At 61.8% G+C, this 20,637-nt stretch overlaps 1 protein-coding gene across 1 annotated transcript in view; it reads left to right on the forward strand.

Moving 5' to 3' along the window:
* PCCA (propionyl-CoA carboxylase subunit alpha) overlaps window positions 1-20,577 on the forward strand; it is a 275,284-nt gene extending 254,707 nt beyond the window's left edge. The window contains exons 22-24 of the mRNA XM_055119924.1: window positions 8,785-8,925; window positions 18,315-18,392; window positions 19,622-20,577. Of these exons, the coding sequence (XP_054975899.1) occupies window positions 8,785-8,925; window positions 18,315-18,392; window positions 19,622-19,690 (288 nt within the window). The 3' untranslated portion in view covers window positions 19,691-20,577. The remainder of the gene's footprint in view (window positions 1-8,784; window positions 8,926-18,314; window positions 18,393-19,621) is intronic.
* Window positions 20,578-20,637: the final 60 nt, after the last annotated feature.

The following is a 20,637-nucleotide window of genomic DNA, read 5'->3' on the forward strand; positions in this document are numbered from 1 at the left end:
GCTGCTCCCATCCCAGCAGCCTGGCCCGAGTGCAGAACCCCAGCGGGCCCGTCTCCGGGGCCGCCTGCACGGCGGGGGGGGGGGGGCAGTGCCGGGAACGACCAGCGGTGAACTGCAGACGCGCCCATGCCAGCTCCCAGGCTGCGACCACTTGGGGGGCTGCCACCACGGGCAGGGCCCTCCCCCACTGCTCTCTCAAGTGGTCGGGAGGAGGAGGAGGTCAGGGCAAGGAGGCCAGGCACGGCCCTCTCCCATCTCGCCTTCACTCGGACCTCCACCCCGCGAGGCGAGAGCGGGGGCTTCTGGTTACAGAACAGGGCGTGGGGCCACACCACGGTGTCAGGGCTTCCTCCTGGGGGGCTCCAGGACCCTACAGGGTGCCGGGGGTTGGACCCGGCTCTTGCAAGGCATGCGCCCTGCCCCGCACCGTCTCCCGGCCCTCGACAGAACAGTTCTAGGTGGACAGCACAAAGGGGAAGGCAGTGGCCTGGCACCACATACACCACCCCCCCCCCCCCGCCCAGCACTGCGAGGCTTGGTCCCTGAGCACCACAGGGCATGGCCCAAAGAAACAAAACCAAAAAAGTTGCTGACTTTTTTGAAGTTCGGTTAGATTTTTTTTTCTTTTTGGGTCACACCCAGCAATGCACAGGGGTTACTCCTGGCTCTGCACTCAGGAATCACCCCTGGCGGTGCTCGGGGGACCATACGGGATGCTGGGGATCAAACCCGGGTCGGCTGCATGCAAGGCAAACGCCCTCCCCACTGTGCTATCGCTTCAGCCCCTCAGTTACGTTTGCCCCGTGGACAGACAGGGCACCCCTGGGAGACTGTCTTTGGGGAGCAAACCCCGGTCCCCAAGTCCAGCAGGCTCTGAAAGCCGGTGCCCCGAAGTCTCTGTTCCTGCCCATCTGCCATGCGTGGGGGTCTCCTCCACCTCCCCCCAGAACTGCCTGGGGGAGATCCTGGATCAAGCGTCTCCCGGGAGGCCCCTGGAGGCCTCTCATGGGCGGAACTAGAGGTGGAAGTTCCAGAACCAAGTTGTCAGCCAGCTGTCACCTGGGGCCAGGAAGGTGGGGCTTGCTGTGAGCCTGTCTGATCCCTAGTGCCCCGAGTGGCCTCCTGAGCTCAGAGCCAAGAGTAAGCCCTGGAGGAGTGGGGGGAGAGAGAGAGACAGAGACACAGACAGAGACAGAGACAGAGACGGTGGGGGGGAGTGAGAGAGAGAGCAAGTAAGTGAGAGAGAGGGAGAGAGAGATGGAGAGCGAGACAGACAAAGCAGGGGAGACCGAGAGAGAGAGTGAGTAAGCAAGAGAAAGAGAAAGAGTGAGAGTGAGTAAGCAAGAAAGAGAGAGGGAGGGAGGGAGAGGGAGAGAGAGAGAGAGGGGGAGGGAGAGAAAGACAGAGAGAGAGTAATCGAGAGAGGGAGGGAGGGAGAGAGAGACAGAGACAGATAGAGAAGAGAGAGAGAGGTGTCTTCCTAGAGGCATGTGGCTGGGTTCGGTAGGGGTGGGCAGGAGGAAGATGGGACAGTGGTGGTGGGAAATGTATACACTGATGAAGGGAGGGGTGCTGGAACTCTGTATGACTGAAACACAGTCATGAACAGCTGCGTAACTGTGTATCTCACGGTGATTCAATTAAAAGAAAAAGAAGAAGGAAGGAAGGAAGGAAAGGAAAGGAAAAGACAGCACCAGCATCCGAGGGAGAGGTCCAGCAAGACGGTGGGGGTTTAAGGTGCCTGCCTTGTATGCAGCCAACCCAGGTTTGATTCCCGGCACCACAGATGGTCCCCTGAGCATCCCAGGAGTGATTCCTGAGCACAGAGCCAGGAGTAAGGCTCGAGCACTGCCGGGTGTAGCACAGAACCCAAAGCAAATCCAAACCAAACAACAAAATATAGGAAGCCAAGCGGGTGCAGCGGGTGGGGCGCTTGCCTCGCACCCAGCTGGCCTGGGTCTGCTCCCCAGCATCCCAAATGGCCCCTGAGTAATGCCAGGAGTGATCCCTGAGTCAGGCCCTGGGCATCGCCAAATACGCCACCTCCCGCCGAGAAAGCCATGATGGGGTGTGTGTGCATGTGAAGAAATGATTGGAGGATCTTTGGGGGTGCAGTGGCTCCTGTACCTCCAAATTCCACAGTACTGCAAGCCAATGACAGATCAATAAAGCCGTGTATGTGGACGGATGCACAGACGCAGGTGGACACGGACCAAATGACATGGCCTCCAGGTGCCCCGCTGGCCTGGCCCTGGTGACCAAGAGGTGGAACGGGTCAGGCTCCGAGTCTCGGGAGTGCGTTTTCCCCAGGGGCTGCATTGCTGCCCTCCCAGCTCTTGGCCTCTGGGCTTGGTGCCCCTGGCCGGCCAGCCGGCCTGCGCCTGATGTCCACCGGCCACGCCAGGGAACCGTTTCTTCGAGGTCGCCCACGTCACATTCAGCATAGCGACCCAAAGTTGCCGTAGCTCTGGAAAGGCCGCCCTCCACCCCGCAGCCAGGCGGGAGATGTTTGGCCGCACGAGGCCCTACCCCGCCATCCTCATCCCAGGGCGACGGCTTCTCGAGCCAGGAGCCGAGTCTCGTTCCGGGACACGGTCCCTTCCCCGAGACGCCGTCTCTGTGTTTCTGCATCACAGGCCGGATTTCCCTCGCTGCGCTCACCGTGCCACCTCGGGGGGCGGGGGGGGGGGATAGTAACTGTTACTCTGGGTTTTTGTTTTTGTTTTTGGTTTTTTTTTGGGTCACACCCGGCGATGCACAGGGGTTACTCCTGGCGGTGCTCAGGGGACCGTATGGGATGCTGGGAATCCAACCCGGGTCGGCCGCGTGCAAGGCAAACGCCCTCCCCGCTGTGCTATCGCTCCAGCCCCTATTAACTGTTACTCTGGAGTGCAGAGCTGGAACTAGTCCGTCGCCCGCCCACTGCCTTTGCTCTCCGTGTAGAAGTTTGTTGTAACAGTGTTAATTGCCCAGCAGCCGAGTTTGTGGACGTGCAGGGCAGTAATTTGCACCTTCCTGTTGGTTTGCTTTTTTTTTTTTTTTTTTTGGGAATATCAAGTGTGTCTGTCCGTCCGTGGGTGCGTCCCCTTGATTTATGAACGCCCCCGCCACAGGCCTCCCTGCCTCATTAACAGCGCAGGTTTCCGCACAGAGCATTTGGTTCCTATATTTGAGTTCGAGACATTCATTTTAACTCTAATCAGAGTTGCTGAGTGCTAAAGATTTAGGCCATTTTTTTTTTTTACCGTTAGAGTAGCATTTTGCAACCGGAAGCTCTTAAATTACTAGGTTCCTTTTTAAAACTAGGGTTTTATTTGGGCCGGGGGGATTGGTGGGCTAGGAAGAATAATTCCTTTGTAGGTTATGAGAAAACCTGAAGTGGACGAATTCCGTGTCCTTTGGGGTGAGGTGGGGCGTGTTTGATCTCTGTTCCCGCGCAGATGGGAACGTGGTTCTGTCTCCACGGAGCGGGGACCGGAGTTTTGCTGTTTGTTTGGTTTGGGCCCGGAGGAGCGTCTCCGCGTCCTGGGAAAGAATGTGGTTACGTGTCACGGATGGCCTGAAACATCTGCTGCAGGTGGCCCTCGGGTGTCCCTTATTAACCCAGGAAACAGTTTCCAACTGAAGCTGCTCGTTCCAAGCGCTTGGAGTGGGTATTTGGATAAATCCCACATATCTGTTACTTGGCTTTCTGGCAGCAAGGACCTGAAAAAAAAAAAATCTGTTTTTAAGGAATGTTAAAAAAAAAACCCTCAAAACTTCTTTCCTGGTTGCAAGAGTTTTTCTGTCCCCCCACCCCCATCCCCCCAAGAAATCCTGCTTGGGCCAAAAGGCAAGGCATTTTCAAAGGCGGCACCTCCAGACGGTTCTCAGAGATAATCCTTCCCGCCATCCTCAGCTCTCATTCCCTTGCTTTTTTTTTTTTTTTTTTGCCGATGGCTACATTTCTATCTCTGCATCAATTAGCACCGTGATTTATACCACAAGCAAGCTGTTTAGAGGTAATGGTACACAATTAACATCTCATTCCGCCATAAAGGGTATGCTAAATACCCCAGCCCTTGCTCTCTGCGGCCTGGAATGGAAATGAGTGTTTGTCCTAATTCCTACGCCCCGAGATGTGGAGTGGGCCCCCGCACTCCCCACCATTAATCTAATTATAGGGAGCTGCAAATGAAGGGCCGGCCTTGGAGCTGGGTGCTGGGAGCAAAATAGCCTTTTTGTCGTCCCGCATGACTCTGTGGCGCGCGCACACACTCTCCGGGCAGTCCTGCAGGACGGGGTCTCCGCGCGCACTGCCTGTTGCACTGCGTCTAATTACGGCGGGCTGGATACACGCCCCGGCCGGCTGTGAACAGCGGCTCTGCCGCCCCGGGCCTCAGACAGCCTCCTGCCCGCCGGCCTTGATGCCCGTCTCGGCCCTTGCCCTCTGCAGAGTCTGGAGGACAGCCTCGGGCTTTCTGCTGTCCTGCGGGCATGAGGGCGCATTTGTGGTGGGTTCGTCAGGCCGAGGGAAGCGCGGGGCGGAGTGGATGAGGGCGGTGGGTGTGGGTCCTGGCACCCCGAGGGGGAGGAGTTGCACCACCCCGTCCACCTCCACTGCTGTGGTTCTGTTTTCCGGGGCTCACAGGGGTTGGTGCAGGTCCGGCCGCCGTCACCACGGGCACAGCCGGGTTTTCTCTCTGGCAGGTGGGCAGACAGCGGGGAATGCCCTCCGGGGCCGGCTGGGGGGCTGGAGCCTGATGGTGGGTAGAGAGGCAGGCAGAGAGGCTCCGGGCCGGAGGGCATCGTGCCGGCCTCCCCTCGGGCCACGTGTGAGTGTGGGTCACCCGCAGAGGAGAGCCCGCCGAAGGGGGACCCCGTGAGGGGGCTGCAGGAGGGCGACAGAGGCCCAGGGTGGGCAGCTGTGGGGCGGGCGGCCATGGGCGTCGGGCTGGTCAGCATCGGGCCTCGAAGGAAGCCGGTGCGCGAGAGCAGAGCTCGGAGCCCACGGAACTGGCCTGGCCAAGTCCAGGGGACCCGCTGAGAGCCCGGCTGGCCTGCCCGGGCATCCCTGGGGGCCCACTCAAGCGCGTCTGTCCCTCACACACGATGGCTGCTCCCTCCACCACCTCCCCCAGCCCCGCCCCCTGCCATCCACTCTCACCCCATCCAGGCTGAAGGCCGGTCCCGGCCCGGCCCCTACCCTCCCTCTGCACCCGCGGTTCCTCTGCTGTTGTTCCTTTTGCTTTCTCCCCCAGTCTTTCTTTCTTTCTTTTTTTTTCTTTTTTTTTTTTTTGCTTTTTGGGTCACACCCGGCAATGCTCAGGGGTTACTCCTGGCAGTGCTCAGGGGGCCATATGGGATGCAGGGAATCGAACCCCGGTCGGCTTGCATGCAAGGCAAACGCCCTCCCTGCTGTGCTATTGCTCCAGCCACTCCCAATCTTTCTTTTAGAAAAAAATGTTTTTTTCTTGATGGGTCACACCCAGCGATGCTCAGGGGTTACTCCTGACTCTGCACTCAGGAATTACTCCTGGCGGTGCTTGGGGGACCATGTGGGATGCTGGGGATCGAACCCGGGTCGGCTGCGTGCAAGGCAAACACCCTCCCCGCTGTGCTATCGCTTGGGCCCTCACCCATCTTTTGAACTTCAGGGAGTTGCTTTCTCATCAGACACGGTTTCGTTTGGGAAACACCGCAAACCCCCTCAAATGACTCTGCGACAGGAGGGTCTGCCGTCATCAGGCCATTAGATAACACCTCCTGCTCAGGTCCCGTTGGGCCAGCCGGGCCCGGAGCACCTGCTTGCCTCTCTGTGGCGAGTCTCAGCCTCTCAGCCACCCGCTCACGGGACACAGCGCAGGTAAGGGTGGGGGTCCTGACTCCCCAGGCCCCTGCATGGCCAGGTTCTAGCTCCTGCTGCACTCCAGCCCCCCCCCCCCCCCCCGCAACAGCTTCTGACCACGCAGGCAGACGTTTCTACTGGACCAAAGAGAGGGAGAGACCATTCTGGCGGCTTCTAGAACATTCCCTTTCTGCCCTGCCTGGAACACCAGATTGTCAGTTTGTCTGCTGGAAAACAGCACCCCTGGGCTATCCCAGAGAGGCCCCCCAGACCCCGCAAGAGACGCCCCTGACTCGCCCCTGCCAGCCTGTTCTGAAGTCCCCGCTCGGCAAAACTCGGAGAGACTAGCGTTTCTGTTGCCGCCCTTTGAAATCGTGCTTTCCGGGGCCTCGGCTCGTTCTTGCGACTTTCACCAGCTGTGTGTTCCGATGGCCATTCCCTGGCCAGGGTCCCCTCCCCTGCTCCAGTCTGTGGAGAAGCTACTGGCTTCTTCGTTTGTTTGTTTGTCTGTTTGCTTGGGGGCTCAGGACTTACTCCTAGTGGTGCTGGGCGAGGGGAGGGGCTCACCTCAGAGGCAGGCCGGGATCGAACCCTGGTCCCATTGTATTTTTTTGCAGAAGGCTGTTGGTGGGGGCGGGCGAGGGTGAGGGTCCGGAGGACATCAAAGGGAATCTTAAAAAGAGAACCTTCTCCCGCCCTCTCGAGGTCACTTCTAAGCCAAGTATTCGCCCAGGCCTGTTATTTCTACTTGTGATGACAATGCCCCCCCCCCCCCCCCCCCCCCCGCAGATTGAAGAACAATAAACAAATACAAAAGGAAAAGGAGCGTCTCTGGGTAACAAAGGGGCGAGTGGAAGGCGTCCAGGCCCCGGCCTCTTCACATCTCCAGCCAAGCCCCCGCGGGGAATGGAATCTGGGAGCTGGGGAAGCTGTAAAAATCCCGGGTGGGGGTCCAGGTCTCCGGGGGGACCGGCATAGCTGAGCGTCATGTCTGGCGTTTGGGTCGGGCTGGGGTCTCTCTGAGCCCATCACGGCTGCCCTACAGCGAGGGGCTGCAGACGGGGCGGGCTGGGCCAGGTGCAGGCTGCTCTGCTTCCGGGGGTCCGGTGTGGGGTGGGCTTCGCTCTGCCCCGCGGGGACGGAGTTTAGAGACGGCGAGTGTGCTGTGCGGTGCAGTGGTTATGTTCTCGCCCCCTGGACTCCTCCTGCCCTGGATCTAGTGAAGGAATAGGGGTCCGATTGCCCACTGGTGAGTGCCCCCTCCGTGGGCGTGTGCTGGGCTGGCGGGACAGGCCCCTCCCAGCCCCCCGCCCTACCCCTCTGTGCTGCTTTTGACTCAGATGAAAAAAGAAATTTTGGGGGCTGGAGCCATAGCACAGCGGGTAGGGCGTTTGCCTTGCACGCGGCCGACCTGGGTTCGGTTCCCAGCATCCCATAGGGTCCCCTGAGCACCGCCAGAGGTGATTCCTGAGTGCAGAGCCAGGAGTGACCCCTGTGCATCGCCGGGTGTGACCCAGAAAGTTAAAAAAAAAAATTTTTTTTTTTTGAATCACGGTAAGATCCGTGACAAAGCCCCTCCTGCTGAGTTCCGGTCATGTAATATTCCGCCCCGGCCCTCCACCCGTGCACATGCCCCACCACCGTGGTTGCAGTGCTGTCATCGGGAGGGTGTCACACATAGCCCTCCCCCTCCCCCTCCCAGCCCTGTCTGAGTGACCGTTTCCACCTGACTCCGATGAATCTTCCTAGGAACCAGAGGCTCTGTCGGCCCCGAGATGTCACGTAAGGGCCACAAGCCCAGGGACGGGCAGACATGTATGCGCATGTGCCGATAGCAGGACTAGCTCGGACACACAGTGACATGCAGTGTTCCTGTTTAACTCTGTGTGTGTGTGTGTGTGTGTGTGTGTGCTAGAGCATGTGTGTATGTGGTGGTGGGGGGGTGTGTGTGTGGTGGTGGTGGCATGTGTGTGTATGTATGTGGCAGGGTGTGTGTATGGGTGTGTGTGGGGGGCAGGATGTGTGTGATGTGTGTGGTGTGTATATGTAGTGGGTGTGTGGCAGGGTGTGTGTGTGTGTGTGTGTGTGTGTGTGTGTGTGTGTGTGTGTGTGTGGCCGGGGTCGCTCGTCAGAGCCCTCCACAGGGGCCCTGGGCCCTGTCCCTCTGCATGGCCCAGGGGAAGCGCCCTGAGCCATACCCGGGCCCCATCCATCCCGCTGCCCGCAGGGAGACTGGCCTTGCAACTTTGCCAGGAAGAGCCACAGGCCCTTGCCAGAGCACTGTAACAGGAGCTAGCCTCCCCCACATGGGCCAAACTGTGGCTCCTGAGTCTCTTCTCAGGGAACCGGCTCTTGGCAGCCGCTGAGGTTCTCCTGGTGGCCAACACTGGGGCGGGGGTGGGGGCCTGGGGAGGCCTCCGGGGTGGGGGGGGAGGCCCGGGTTGGATCCCTGAGCACTGCACGGTCCCTAGCCTGCTGGGAGTAGCCTGCAGGGCAGGCCAGGGTGGCCCCAAACCAGCACCCCAAAGACGCAGCGGGAGCGTGCCCCTGGCTCCTTGGACGCCCCCCCCCAGCAAGCCCCCTGGGGCCCCGGCCCCCGCCCCAGCATCGCCAGTTCCCCCACCCCCTTCTCCGCCCCAGGGACTTTGCTCCTGCTTCCTCCCCCGCGGCCTGAGCACCTGCCTTGGCTGTTCCCATCGCGAGTCCCACATCTCCTGCCCCCGCCCTCCAGAGACGAGGAGGCCTGGGTCCGGCCGGACCCCACACCGGCCCCCTTTGTCTCAGCACCGGCCGCGCACTCACAGCTGTCTGCTGCCATCTGCCGGCAGGCCCCGGCCCTCTCCGTCGCTGCCGGCCGGCCGGGACCAGGGCAGGACACCCCCGGGAGGTCTCCCCGGAGGAGGTGTCCTGGCGCGAGGCTGGGGGGTGAGTGCTCACGTCTGTCTCTTCCTCTCCAGTACAAGCTGCACGTCCTGACCAAGTTGGCCGCTGAGCTGAACCGGTTCATGCGGGAGAAGGTGGCCGAGGACACCAGCAGCATCCTGCGCTCCCCCATGCCCGGCGTGGTGGTGGCCGTGGCCGTGAAGCCCGGGGACATGGTGAGGACGGGACGGGAGGGGACGGGCGCGGGGCCTCGCCCAGTCCACAGCCGGCCATGCTCAGGGCTTCCTCCTGGCTCAGTGCTCAGTGCTCAGAGCTCACTCCTGGCAGGGCTCAAGGGACCATGTGGGGATTGGGGGTGGGGATGGAACCCAGGTCAGCCTGTGCCATCCCTCCGCACTGCAAGGAAAGAGTGGCGGGCGGGTGGGGGGTTGCTCAAGCACTTGGAGAAGAAGCTGCTTTTATTTTATTTTATTTTATTTTTTTGCTTTTTGGGTCACACCCGGCAATGCACAGGGGTCACTCCTGGCTCATGCACTCAGGAATCACCCCTGGCGGTGCTCAGGGGACCATATGGGATGCTGGGATTTGAACCCGGGTCGGCCGCGTGCAAGGCAAACGCCCTCCCCGCTGTGCTATTGCTCCAGCCCCAAGAAGCTGCTTTTAGAGAAATATCAAGGGGTGGGAATGATGGATTTTCTCTTCCTCTTTGGGTTTGGGCCACACTTGCCTGTCACCTGGCTTCCTCCTGGCTCTGGCAGGGCTCTGGGGACCATACAGGGTGCCAGGGGTCGAACCTGGCGCGCCGCGTGCAAGGCCAGCGCCCTCCCCGCTGTCCGATGGCACTGCTCCGAGTCACCGGGTTTAACGGGGCCCAGTGATCCGCCCTGACATGCACAGGTGCGCTTGGCGTGACAGGGCGGCTGGGGGAGTCTCGACTTCCCGAGACCAGCCCCAAGCAAGGGCGGGCAGGGCTGGTGCGGCAGGCGGGCGCCACCTGACCTGCCTCCCCGTCACCCCTCCCTGGGCCGGGACTGGGGAGATGCTGGTGAAGGCACGGGGGCGGGGGCGGGGGGCGCTTGTGTCTAATTGCCAGAGAAGTTCAGGGGGTCACAGCAGAGCCCCCCAGGCACCCCCTCAAGAACACCCGCGCCCCGCGCCCCCTTTCTGCATTCTGAGGGGGCAGGTAGCGCCGGATCCGACACGCGCCTTGCATGCGTCAGGGCCAGCTTCCACCCCAAGCCCAGAGCGCCCGCCCGGAACCTTCCAGGGGACGGGAAGCTGTTTGGGCAGTAGTGGGGGGAGAGGGCGGGGGGGGGGGGCGGGGGGCTGCTGTTTCCTGTTTTCTGGAAGCCACTTAAGCCATAGCTGCCTCCTGAGCTTGGCAGCCTTAATTGTGTGCCTGTAATTACAAGATCACGTCGGGGTTGTGCGTGCGCGCCTGTGTTAGAGCTTTTAGCAGAAATCCCACTTTCCTGACACCTGTGTCCGAGCGTGGGCGGAGGGAGGGCGAGGGGTGGGGGTGCCGGGTCCCCCCTGGCTGCTCCCTCCCCCAGCCCCTGCGTGTCCTCTCCCGCGGCTCACACGGCAGGGAAGGGCCCCCCACCCCTGGTCTGGGGGCCGGGGCCCCAAGAAACGCCCCTGAGGCCAGTGGGAGAGCTCAGGGGATGGCGCTGACGGCCGCCGGGCCTCTTTGTCCTCCTGAAGGCAGGCACGCGTGGGGGTTGGATCCAGCCTGCTCCCGGCCCCCGCCAGCACACACGGTCCTGCTGTCCCCTAGGGGCCTGGACACCTTGGGCCCCGCAGAGCTGTCTCATAGCCTGCGCCTGTGTTGGATAAGCAGAACACTTCCTGCTCTCTCCCCTGCGCCCCCCCTTCTCCCCCTCTCTGTCTCTCTCACACACACACACACACACGCACACACACGCACACGGACACACAGACTCTTTCACACACACACTTTTCTTTCTCTCTCTCTCTCTCACACACACACATGCACGCACACACACAGACTCTTTCACACACACACTTTCTTTCTCTCTCTCTCTCACACACACATGCACGCACACACAGACTCTTTCACACACACACTTTCTTTTTCTCTCTCTCACACACACATGCACGCGCACACACACAGACTCTTTCACACACACACTTTCTTTCTCTCTCTCTCTCTCACACACACACATGCACGCGCACACACACAGACTCTTTCACACACACTTTTTTCTCTCTCTCTCTCTCTCACACACACACACACACACACACACAGCCTCTCCCATTCTCTCCTGCCCTCCCACTCTCTCTCAAATATACATACTCTCACACACATATACACACTCCCATTCCCTCACCCCCACTTTCTCACATTCGCTCTCTCTCACATACACACTCCCTCTCCTATTCTCTCGCACTCTTCCTCCCATCCTCTCTCTCCCCTTCTGTCTCTCTCTCACACACACACTCCCATTCTCTCTCTCACCCACACTTCTCTCTCACACACGTCTGCTCTCATTCTCACACACTTTCTCACACATACACATACATGTACACTTTCACACACATACACACAACACACACACTCTCTCTCTCTCTTTCTCTCTCTCTCTCTCTTTCTTGCCCTCTCTCATTACTGTTGCTGCCCAGTGGCCTACAGCTGAGGGCAGGGGTGGGTGGCCCTTAGCCCGGCTTCTGAAGCTAATCCGGCCCGTGCACCCGCAGAGGCTCCCGGGACGAGGCACGGAGACCCGCCCCCGGAGGGGGCTGACATGGCGCTGTCTCGACTCGCAGGAGGTGTGGTGTGGAACCGTCCGAGCACCAGGGGAGAGCCTGGTTCCTTCTCACAGAAGGATCAGAACCGGCGTCTCTTGTCTTTTTTTTTCCTCCCTTCCCCGCCCCCCTTTTCCCCCTTTTTGGGCCATACCTGCTGCTGCTCGGGGCCTCCCAGACCCGTGCTCGGCTGTGTGTGGCCAGAGATGGAAACACGCCTCCCGCCTGCAGTGCTCTCCGCTTCCTCCCTCCGACCCCGTCTCCTGTGCATGTGTGGGGGAGGGGTGCTGGCTAGTGGGCAGAACCAAGCAGGCGGGTCGGAACACCAGGAACTGCCTGTTCACGTTAGGAAGCAACGGACAGAATGACTTTCATCTGTCCTTTAAAAATTCCTGCCTTCTGAAAATATTTTTGCAACAACCGATTCTCATTTTCATTCGAAAAATACCCCCCGCCCATTTTTGTTTTGGGGGGCCACACCCGGTTGTGCTCGAGGATCATAATCCTGATGGACAGACTCGGGGTGAGCATTTGGGGTCTCAGAGATTGAACTCTAGGTCAGCTGCACGCAAGGCAAGGCATTGTACCAGCTCCCCGGCCCCAGAAAAATTATATATATATATATATATATATATATATATATATATATATATCCTTTTAGAAGGGCTACATTTAACTCTATTGTCATCACAGCATTTTGAAACTTTTATTTATTAATTTCTCAATGCTATTTTTTTTTCTTTTTGGGTCACACCTGGCAATGCACAGGGATTACTCCTGGGTCTGCACTCAGGAATCACCCCTGGCGGTGCTCAGAAGACCATATGGGATGCTGGGAATCGAACCCGGGTCGACCGCGTGCAAGGCAAATGCCCTACCCGCTGTGGTATCACTCCAGCCCCTCTCAATGCTATTTTAAACCAAACATGGGAGATACATGTTCTTTCAGCTAATGCTGGACGTTTTCCCCAGCGCAGCAGAATTCATTGTACAAGTTTCCTTTCGACTTTGAAGTGGTTAACTACAACACAAACGTCGGGGCCCGGAGTGATAGTCCAGCAGGGAGGGCACTTGCCTTGCAAGCAGCCCAACTGGGTTTGATCCCCGGCATCCCCTATGGCGCCCCGAACCCCACTGGAGTGATCCCTGAGTGCAGAGCCAGGACTCAGCCCTCGGCACCGCCCATATGGCCCCAAAACAAACCCCCAAGGTCACCTGGGCCGAGTAGCCTTGTTCGGAGCAAACAAGAGCGTAGGACCCCCCGGGAACCTGTGACACCAGATTTCATGACCAAGTTCAGACTTGGCTGCCACATCCTGTTTGGGCCCCAGATCTTTGTCTTCCTCGAGGTCCTCCGTGTCTGGTTTGGCGTCACGCTGGCCGCAGAGGCTGCAGTGGCCACAGCCTTCTGCCAGTGGCAGACAAGGAGGGCGAGCCCGCAGTGGGAGGGAGATGGGCAGGGTGTCACCTGGGCACGGAGCTGCGGCGGAGACCCATGACCTCAAAGCCTCTCTGGAAAGGCGCGGCCAGCACGTGACCAGAGGCGGGGAAGCAAGGCGCCCTGTGGACACTGACCCCCGCCACCTCCCCTTCGTCCCCCAACTGCCAAGGCACTGCTGGCCAACTTGGCGAGGACCCTCTGTTGCTTTTAAAAGTATTTCATTTGTGGGGGCTGGAGCGATAGCACGACAGGTAGGGCGTTTGCCTTGCACTCGGCCGACCCAGGTTCGATTCCCAGCATCCCATATGGTCCCCCGAGCACCGCCAGGGGTGATTCCTGAGTGCAGAGCCAGGAGTGACCCCTGAGCATCTCCAGGTGTGACCCAGAAGGCCAAAAAAAAAAAAAGTATTTCATTTGTACAGATGTTTGGGCCACACCTGGCGGTGCCCAGGGCTTTATTCCTGGCTCTGTGCTCAGGGCTCACTCCTGGCGGTGCTCAGGGGGCCCTCCGGAGCTTCCCCACAACCCTCCCCACCCAATTCCTCCTCCAGAGACAGCTGCTCCCCGAGTTGGCCCTTCTGGCCCTCTCCAGCGGTGCTCAGGGATCATCCACTGCTGGCACAGCTCGGGGAACCCCGTGGGGTGCTGGGGATCGAACGGGGGTCAGCTTTGTGCCAGGCAAGCGCCTTCTCCTCTGTACTGTCTCTTCTCGAACCCACCCTCTCCGCACCGCCCCCCAAACCATCGGGGTCAGTTTTCACAGGAGGCAGCGGGACCATCTGCCCTTTAACCGAGTGATGGCCAGGGACAGCGCGGCACCTGCAAAGGCCGGGGCGGAGTGAGACGGGGCGGCCTTTCTGCTTTCTCACAGCAGGCCTGGACGGGGCTTGGCCCTGGGGTCGGCCGGAGGGAGGCTTGACTTTGTCCTCGCCCTCCTCGGAGATGCCTTCTCACCTGACCGAGGTTCCAAATCCTTGTCTCCGTTATTGCCAACAGCGGTCAGAGTCCTTTGTGTCCGTCCCTCACCCTGTCCTTTCAGACAGCCCCGCCCGGCCACCAGACGTCCCGGCCACTGGAGGGACCTCAGTAGCGGCTGGGCCCCGGGCGTCTGTTGGCTCCCGTAGGAAGGGAAGGTGCCCTTCACGGAGGCCGATTCACATATTCCACACCCGTTGCACCCAGGGCTGCACCGCGAGGGGTGGGGCCAGCCCACTCCCGCAGCCCCCAGTACAGGAGGACGTGGGGAGCGGGTGTGCACCCCACTGCGGGAATCCCGGGGGTATTTACCAGCCTCACGGGGAGCCTTTGGGCCAAACCGAGCCATCCCTGCTGGCGCCGGGCTCCACACCCAAGGGCTGGCCAGGGCCGCGCCCCTGAAGGTTTTCTTCCCACTTTGGTGGAGTCGCCACCTCGGGGGTCGATATTGATCCGCACTTGGGGGTGGCCCAGCGCTGCAGAACTAGGGGGGCGTGGGGGCGGGTCTGACGGCGCCCGGGAAGCCGACCCCAGCCTTCTGCCTGACTTGGCAGGAACCTGCGCACAAGGCAGGGCGACAAAAGAAGGGGCCTCCCCGGGGGGGACGCTCTTCCTCCCGCCCAGAAAGGGGGGCTGGGGCGACCCGGGCGGCAGGAAGCAGGTGCCCTTCCCGCCCTCCCCCACAATTGAGGTGTCGGTTTCCAGGTGCGCTGCGCGTGGTCATTGGCCGCGCCCTGCGCCCCCCCCCCCCAGCAACCCCGTATCAGCTGCGCGCCGGGCGCGTGGCGGGGACCCCCGGGCCCTGGCATGGGGTGGGCCGCCGTGCGTGGCCAGCAGCAGGCCTGCTCCCCACGCCATCCGTCAGCTGCTGCCGCTCCTCCGCGGACTCCGCAGTGACGGATGGCCCTGTCTTGGGTGGGAGCGCGGAGCGCAGGAGAAATCCACAGGCCGCCGCTGGCCGCCTCCGCGCGGACGGGGGCGGGGGCTGGTGGGGAGGCCTCGGCTGGCCGCTCTCCGCCCCCCACCCCGTGCAAGTGTGTCACCTCTACAGCACCCCCCTCCCCCCCATTTGGACCACAATAGAGGGTGCACCCACCGTCTCGGGGAGACTCCGGGCACCCCCAGCCCCGTGACCGGATCCCTGTCTGTCCCTCCCCGACTGCGGCAGACCAGACGGACCCCGGCCCATTAACGGGGCCTCCCCCGCCCGGCGGAGCACAGCTGTCGCCGCCGAGCTCATCCCGCTACTGTATCACCCCATTTTGTGGCTCTGAAGGATGAAATTGAGAAATGGAATTCTGGGCCGTCACCCTTCACCGCTCCAATTTGAGGCCTCGCCGTCATTTTCATGCCTTTATTCCAAGTCAAATCACATTAGCGGCCAGCCCCGGCCCTTCTGATGGCTGTCTGGGCCGAGCTCTGCGTTCAAGGCGGGACTTTGGGGGGCTGCCTCTCACGCAGGGGGCAGGGCTTCCCACCCCCGCACACTTTCTGTTCTCCTTTTCCTCCCCGTCTTAGCTTTCTTAGTGCGTTTGCAGTCAGAAGGATCAAGTTGCCAAGTGGGTCCCTGCGTCCTTTGCATGTTTTCCAGGAGGGATGTGTGCCAGAGAAGGTTCTGGGGCTTTTCATGGTGGGGCAGGAGCGGCGGGGATGGGGTGGAAGGATATGGGGGCTCTAATCAGAAATAAGAAGTAGTTTAAGTCATTAGCACAACAAAGCGTCCCCGAAGCTCCAAGATGCGAGTCTCCGGGGAAGGGGCCTCTGAATAAATGGGACTTGATAGATTTCCATATCATTTATAACTTCCCTTAATTACACTTGGAAGACTTGCCAGGAAAGCTGGGAAATTGGCAGCCTCGATCCATTAGCGCCATTTTGCCGACCATGGCAAGCAGCTGGCTTTAGAGGGTTTTATTCCCCACCGCTCACAATTAATCATCAGCTGCGGGTCCGGGCGGCGGCCGGGGCTGCTGATCTGGCTGGAGTCGGCTGGGCGGAGGGCTGGGCGGGGGCTCCGAGAGCCTGGGACACGCAGAGGGGTCCCCATGAGGCGCGGGTGCTGGGGGGCAGGGGGATGAGGGGCCGGGGTGCTCGTGGCCTGCGTGTGCCCAGAGCTGGCACGGTCACCCTGCCCTGGTGTGCCGCAGGCCTCGGCGGGTGCCAGCCTGCGCACGGATGGCACTTCCTGTCTGCGCTCGGGCACTTAGGGGCTGGGGGGCTCGTGGGGGAGGGGCCGTTGTTGCCCCCGCTGCCTGGGGGAGGCAGAGGGGGAAGGGGCCGGGCCTTCCAGATGGTGCAGGGGGAGGCAGGGGGTGGCCAGAGCCCAGGGGGTTGCCCCACTCCAGTCCTGTCCCCAGTGCCCGGGTGTCAGTGATGGATGAGCCTGCCCGCACCCCTGGGTGTGACCCTGGGCACCGAGAGTCAAGGGATTCCATGGACACCCACGTGTACAGCCCATGCATGCAAGTACACGCCTGCATGCGTCTATGCCCTAGGCACACACGTGCACTCAAGCGTCCGTGTGGGCGTGCCTGCGTGCACATGTGTACATACACACCCATGTGCACACGCTTGCGTGCATGGCGCCCACCCAAAGCGTGTCTCACAGCTGGGGGTGTCCTGGGTGCGTGCGAGGCTCCTCCCTCCCCCAGAGATGCGGGGGTGACAGCAGCGCTGGCCCTGCTCTGCCGCGCAGGAGGAAAGTGCCACAGCAGGGCCTCGCCTCAGGCGGCGGCTCCTTTGGGTCTGGACGCCAGACTGAGAAGGTCGCCGTGCCTGGCCTCTCCCCGGCACGCCAGGTGTGGCCACCTGCAGGTCGCCGTGTTGCTGAGGGGGGGGTCACATGGCAGTGCCTGGATGCAGGCAGGCGGGGGGTTGGTGACCCCGGATCTCCCACATGCCACTGCCTCTCCAGACCCCTCTGCTGTCCGGCTTGTGCTCTGGCATCTGTGCCCAGAAGGAGCCTCAGAAGCTGATCCTGGTGCCCCACAAAGGGCGACGGGTTTTCCCGCGCACACGTGCCCCTGAACCAGTCCTGGCCTTCAACTGGCTGCCGGCGAGGTTTGGGGCTTGTTCCTCCTGATGGCTCCAGGCACACCCCCCAGGGCACCCCAGGGAGGAAGGAGCACCCCCCAGTAACTGCTTTGGGGGCGTCTCTGTGCGTCACGCTTGCCCCGCCCCAGAATCCCGCAGCCTCCTCCGTGCTCTGGCGGGTGGCTCTGGTCCATGGCCGGTGGTCCCACAGAGCCCGGCCTGGGTCCCGGTTTCCGCCCAGAGGCCATGGGCTGCCCTCCCTTGCGCCTTGGGGAAGCGCGAGCTGCCCAGCGGGGACTGCCCGCCTGGTGGGCACCCTTGGTGGCCTGCAGGCGCCGGCAGCCCAGGGCGTGTGTCCGAGCAGGCTGCAGCCTCCGTGCCAGCGCCGCGCTTGGCACCCTCCCTCTCCCCAGCGCAGCGTGCCAGCAGCCAGCACCACCTGATCAGCGCCGGGCGCTGGGTCCCCACTGCCAGCGAGACAGCTGGTGCCGTCGGGAGGGCGGGGGGGGGGGGTGCTTGGCAGTCACCGGGACTGGGGAAGGAGCTGCCCCGGACAGGCGCAGCTCTGGGAAGGGGCTGGGAGCTCCCCCATCGGCCCCTGCAGAGACGACGCCTCCCTCCCTCCCTCTCCTGCCCTCCCCAGACGAAACTCGGTTCAGGGGTTCAAGGGGCTCCACAGCCCCCCAGCCCAGGGCTCGGAGCTGGAGGTGGGGGGGTGTGAGTCTCGGTCACAGACCCGAGGGTCTTTCCGCCCCCTGCGTGTCTGTACTTGACCTGGTTTACAATGGGAATGGCAAGGGGGTCCCCATGACCTTGATGTTGGGGTAACCTCGTTCAGCTCCCTGTGTGGAGGGGCAAGCCATGTGTTTGGGGGTGTCTCGGCACACGGCAACCCCAAAGAAACCCTCTGTCCCCCATAGGCCTCTCCTGGCCCCCCAGAAAGCATGTTGGCTTCTGGAGACATTTACTCATTGGACCCCACGCCCAGGGGTCCCCTGCCGGTAGCCCACCCTTGGTCCTGGGCTGGGGTGCCCAGCGGGTGCTCTCTGTCGCCCCCTGCAGGCGAGTGAGGGGCCTGGCCTGCTGGCCGGGCAGAGGGGGCCCCTGGATGGGGAAGATTCATCCGCGCATCTAGAGACTCTTCCTGCTAGGGGTGGTCGGGGTGGTTTGCGTCACCCCGCGGTGCTCGGGGACCCCTCCTGGGCCTGGTGCCAGGGAGCTAACCCAGGTCGGCTGCACACAGGCCGAGTGCTCCAGCCCAGTGCTCACTTGCTGGCCCCATGTAGATGTAGGACTCTTCGCTGGAGCCCGCTTAGGTGTCCCCTGAGTGCCCGAGCACCCCATCTGTCCTGTCCGCGCGCCCAAACGCCTGTCCATTCCGTTTTCCAGGTGGCAGAAGGCCAGGAGATCTGTGTGATCGAGGCCATGAAGATGCAGAACAGCATGACCGCGGGCAAGACTGGCAAGGTGGGTCCCGGGAGGGTCTGCACCCGGCCTGGTCGCGCTCGTGCCTGCCCCTGCCCTGCGTTCCGGCTCCCGCCCCCACACGGCTGTCCTCGCTGGCCTCACGAGGCACTGGACGCCCCCCGCGTGCTCACGGGAACCTGGCGTAGGGACATCCTGCCCTCCTCGGCCGGGGGCAGCCCGGGGCCCACTCCGTGTCGTGTGACGGCCGCACCTGGCCATGGCAAGGCGGCGCCGCCGGCCTGGCTGAGAGGTGCTGGCCGGCCCCAGTGCGCTGGCCCAGGCTGGGCGGGGTGGCCCCGGGGCCCATCCCCAAGCGGCTGGGGGGCGGGTGTGGCCCCGGGATTCTGGGAGTCCTGCTCCACTAAGATGGGGTGGCCTTCGAGACAGTCGTCCAGGCCTGGGCTTCTGCTCAGGGACACGTGGGCCGTGTGTCCTTGGGGGTGTCGGCACCCTGCTGCCGAGTTTCGGCCCAGGAGAGCTTGGTGTCAGTGGGGGCACGCGAGGGCACAGGTGGGCGAGTGCCTGTGGGCTGGGCCCCATGCGGTGAGTCTCCTGGCCCTGACTCCCCGCCCAGCTAGCTGTTGGCAAGCCCAGGCTGCGTCCAGGGGTCCTGGTGGCCTCTGGGGAGAGCCCTGGCCTCGGTCTGGGGCATCCTGCCCAGCCTCTGCACAGAGACCCCCACCCCGCCGTGGGAAGACCCTCCCCAAGCCCTGCAGAAAGCTCAGAGTCCAGTACACACCGCCGGAGGCCGCCGGGCTGCCTGGTGACTGCAGGGGCCAGCGCCACCCCGAGACCTCGGGCCAGAGAGCCAGCTGCTCTGGCCCTTCCTTTGCTTGCAAGCCCAAGTCAGAACCTTCTAGAAGCCAAAATGACCCTCCATTCCCAGCCCCCTCTCCCTCCCTCCTCCCTTGAGCATGAGCAGGAGGCTTCCTTCACAAGCCCCCCACCTGCGCCCCGAGGCTCCTCAGGAGGCGGCCGTGGCCAGTGCGAGTCAGCACTGGCCTGAGCCCTGCCCTGCATGCACCCTGGAGAGCCTTCTGGAACCTTCTCCAGCCCCGAGAGAGGCGGGGTGGCTGAATGTTGGGAACCTGCCAAGTAAAAGCGCTTGGGGGGCAACTGGGAACAGCAGAAGCTTCCGGGGCGGGAAGGACAGAGAAGGGGGGGCGGCAGGAGGACCCTGGGGCCCCCTCCCTCGCCAGCTGGCTGGTGATGCTCTCTCTGTGTCTCAGGTGAAGTCGGTGCAGTGTAAAGCCGGAGACACGGTGGGCGAGGGGGACCTGCTGGTGGAGCTGGAGTGAAGTGCCCCCCCCCGCCCCCCAACTTCACTCAGCGCCTTCTGTGCTCAGTTGATTCGAGCACTCTGCAGGGACACCCCGGGCGGCAGATCTCACGGGGTCATTATTTATTCGCCACGAAGTCAAAAACCAACAGTTCTGCCAAAAAGGAAAAAAAAAAAACTCACTCACCAGTGGAAACTTATTGATATAAATACTTGTACATAGGATTTCTACTTCTGCTGTGAGATTTCCCAGTGCCAACATGGAATCAATAAAAACGAGCATTTGTCTAAATATTAGTTTGCCCCCTTTTTTGTTTCTGACGGACGACAGTCTACATCGACGGATCAGGCCGTGGGGTCTTTAAATGTGCGTGTGGGTGGGTGGAGGGGATTACCCGAGCCCCCCTTCTCGGCCCTGGTGTTCTTGGAGTGGAACCCCTCCGTCCTGTGGTGGCTTTTCATCCTAAGGTCCTGCCTGCAAGGGGCCAGAGTTTGCTGATGGAGAGCTGCCCCTCGGGGACCGCTGATGCCCCCACCGCCCCCTCCCTTGCCTCAGACTAGGACTGGCCCCGCTTGGGGGTTCCCTCGCCTTTTGTGTTCCCGGAGCAGGTTTCCCGCAGAAGAGGGGCTGAAAATGAGGCTGGTGTGTGTGCCAGATGCAGGCGGCGCAGCCCGGCCCGCGGTGGCGGCGGGGCGCGCCTGGCAGCTGCGCCGTCACATCTCCCGTGCTCGGGCGCTCGCGCGGCGGTGGGCGCTAATTGGTGCTTCGTGCCGGGAACGGTATTTTAAGTGCTGTTTGCATGTGGAAGCTGCGCTTCCTGTCAGCCTGAAGAACAAATTACTACGGTGGCGGCTCGCCTCTGAAAGGCTCAGTCCCCTCCCCAAGCCCGTCCCCACTCCCGCGGGGCGCAGGACACTGTGCCAGCCCGCGGGATTCAGCGGCCTCTCTGGCTGAGAGCACTCTCT

This window comes from Sorex araneus, chromosome 1 (genome assembly GCF_027595985.1).
Source record: "Sorex araneus isolate mSorAra2 chromosome 1, mSorAra2.pri, whole genome shotgun sequence".
NCBI lineage: Eukaryota > Metazoa > Chordata > Mammalia > Eulipotyphla > Soricidae > Sorex > Sorex araneus.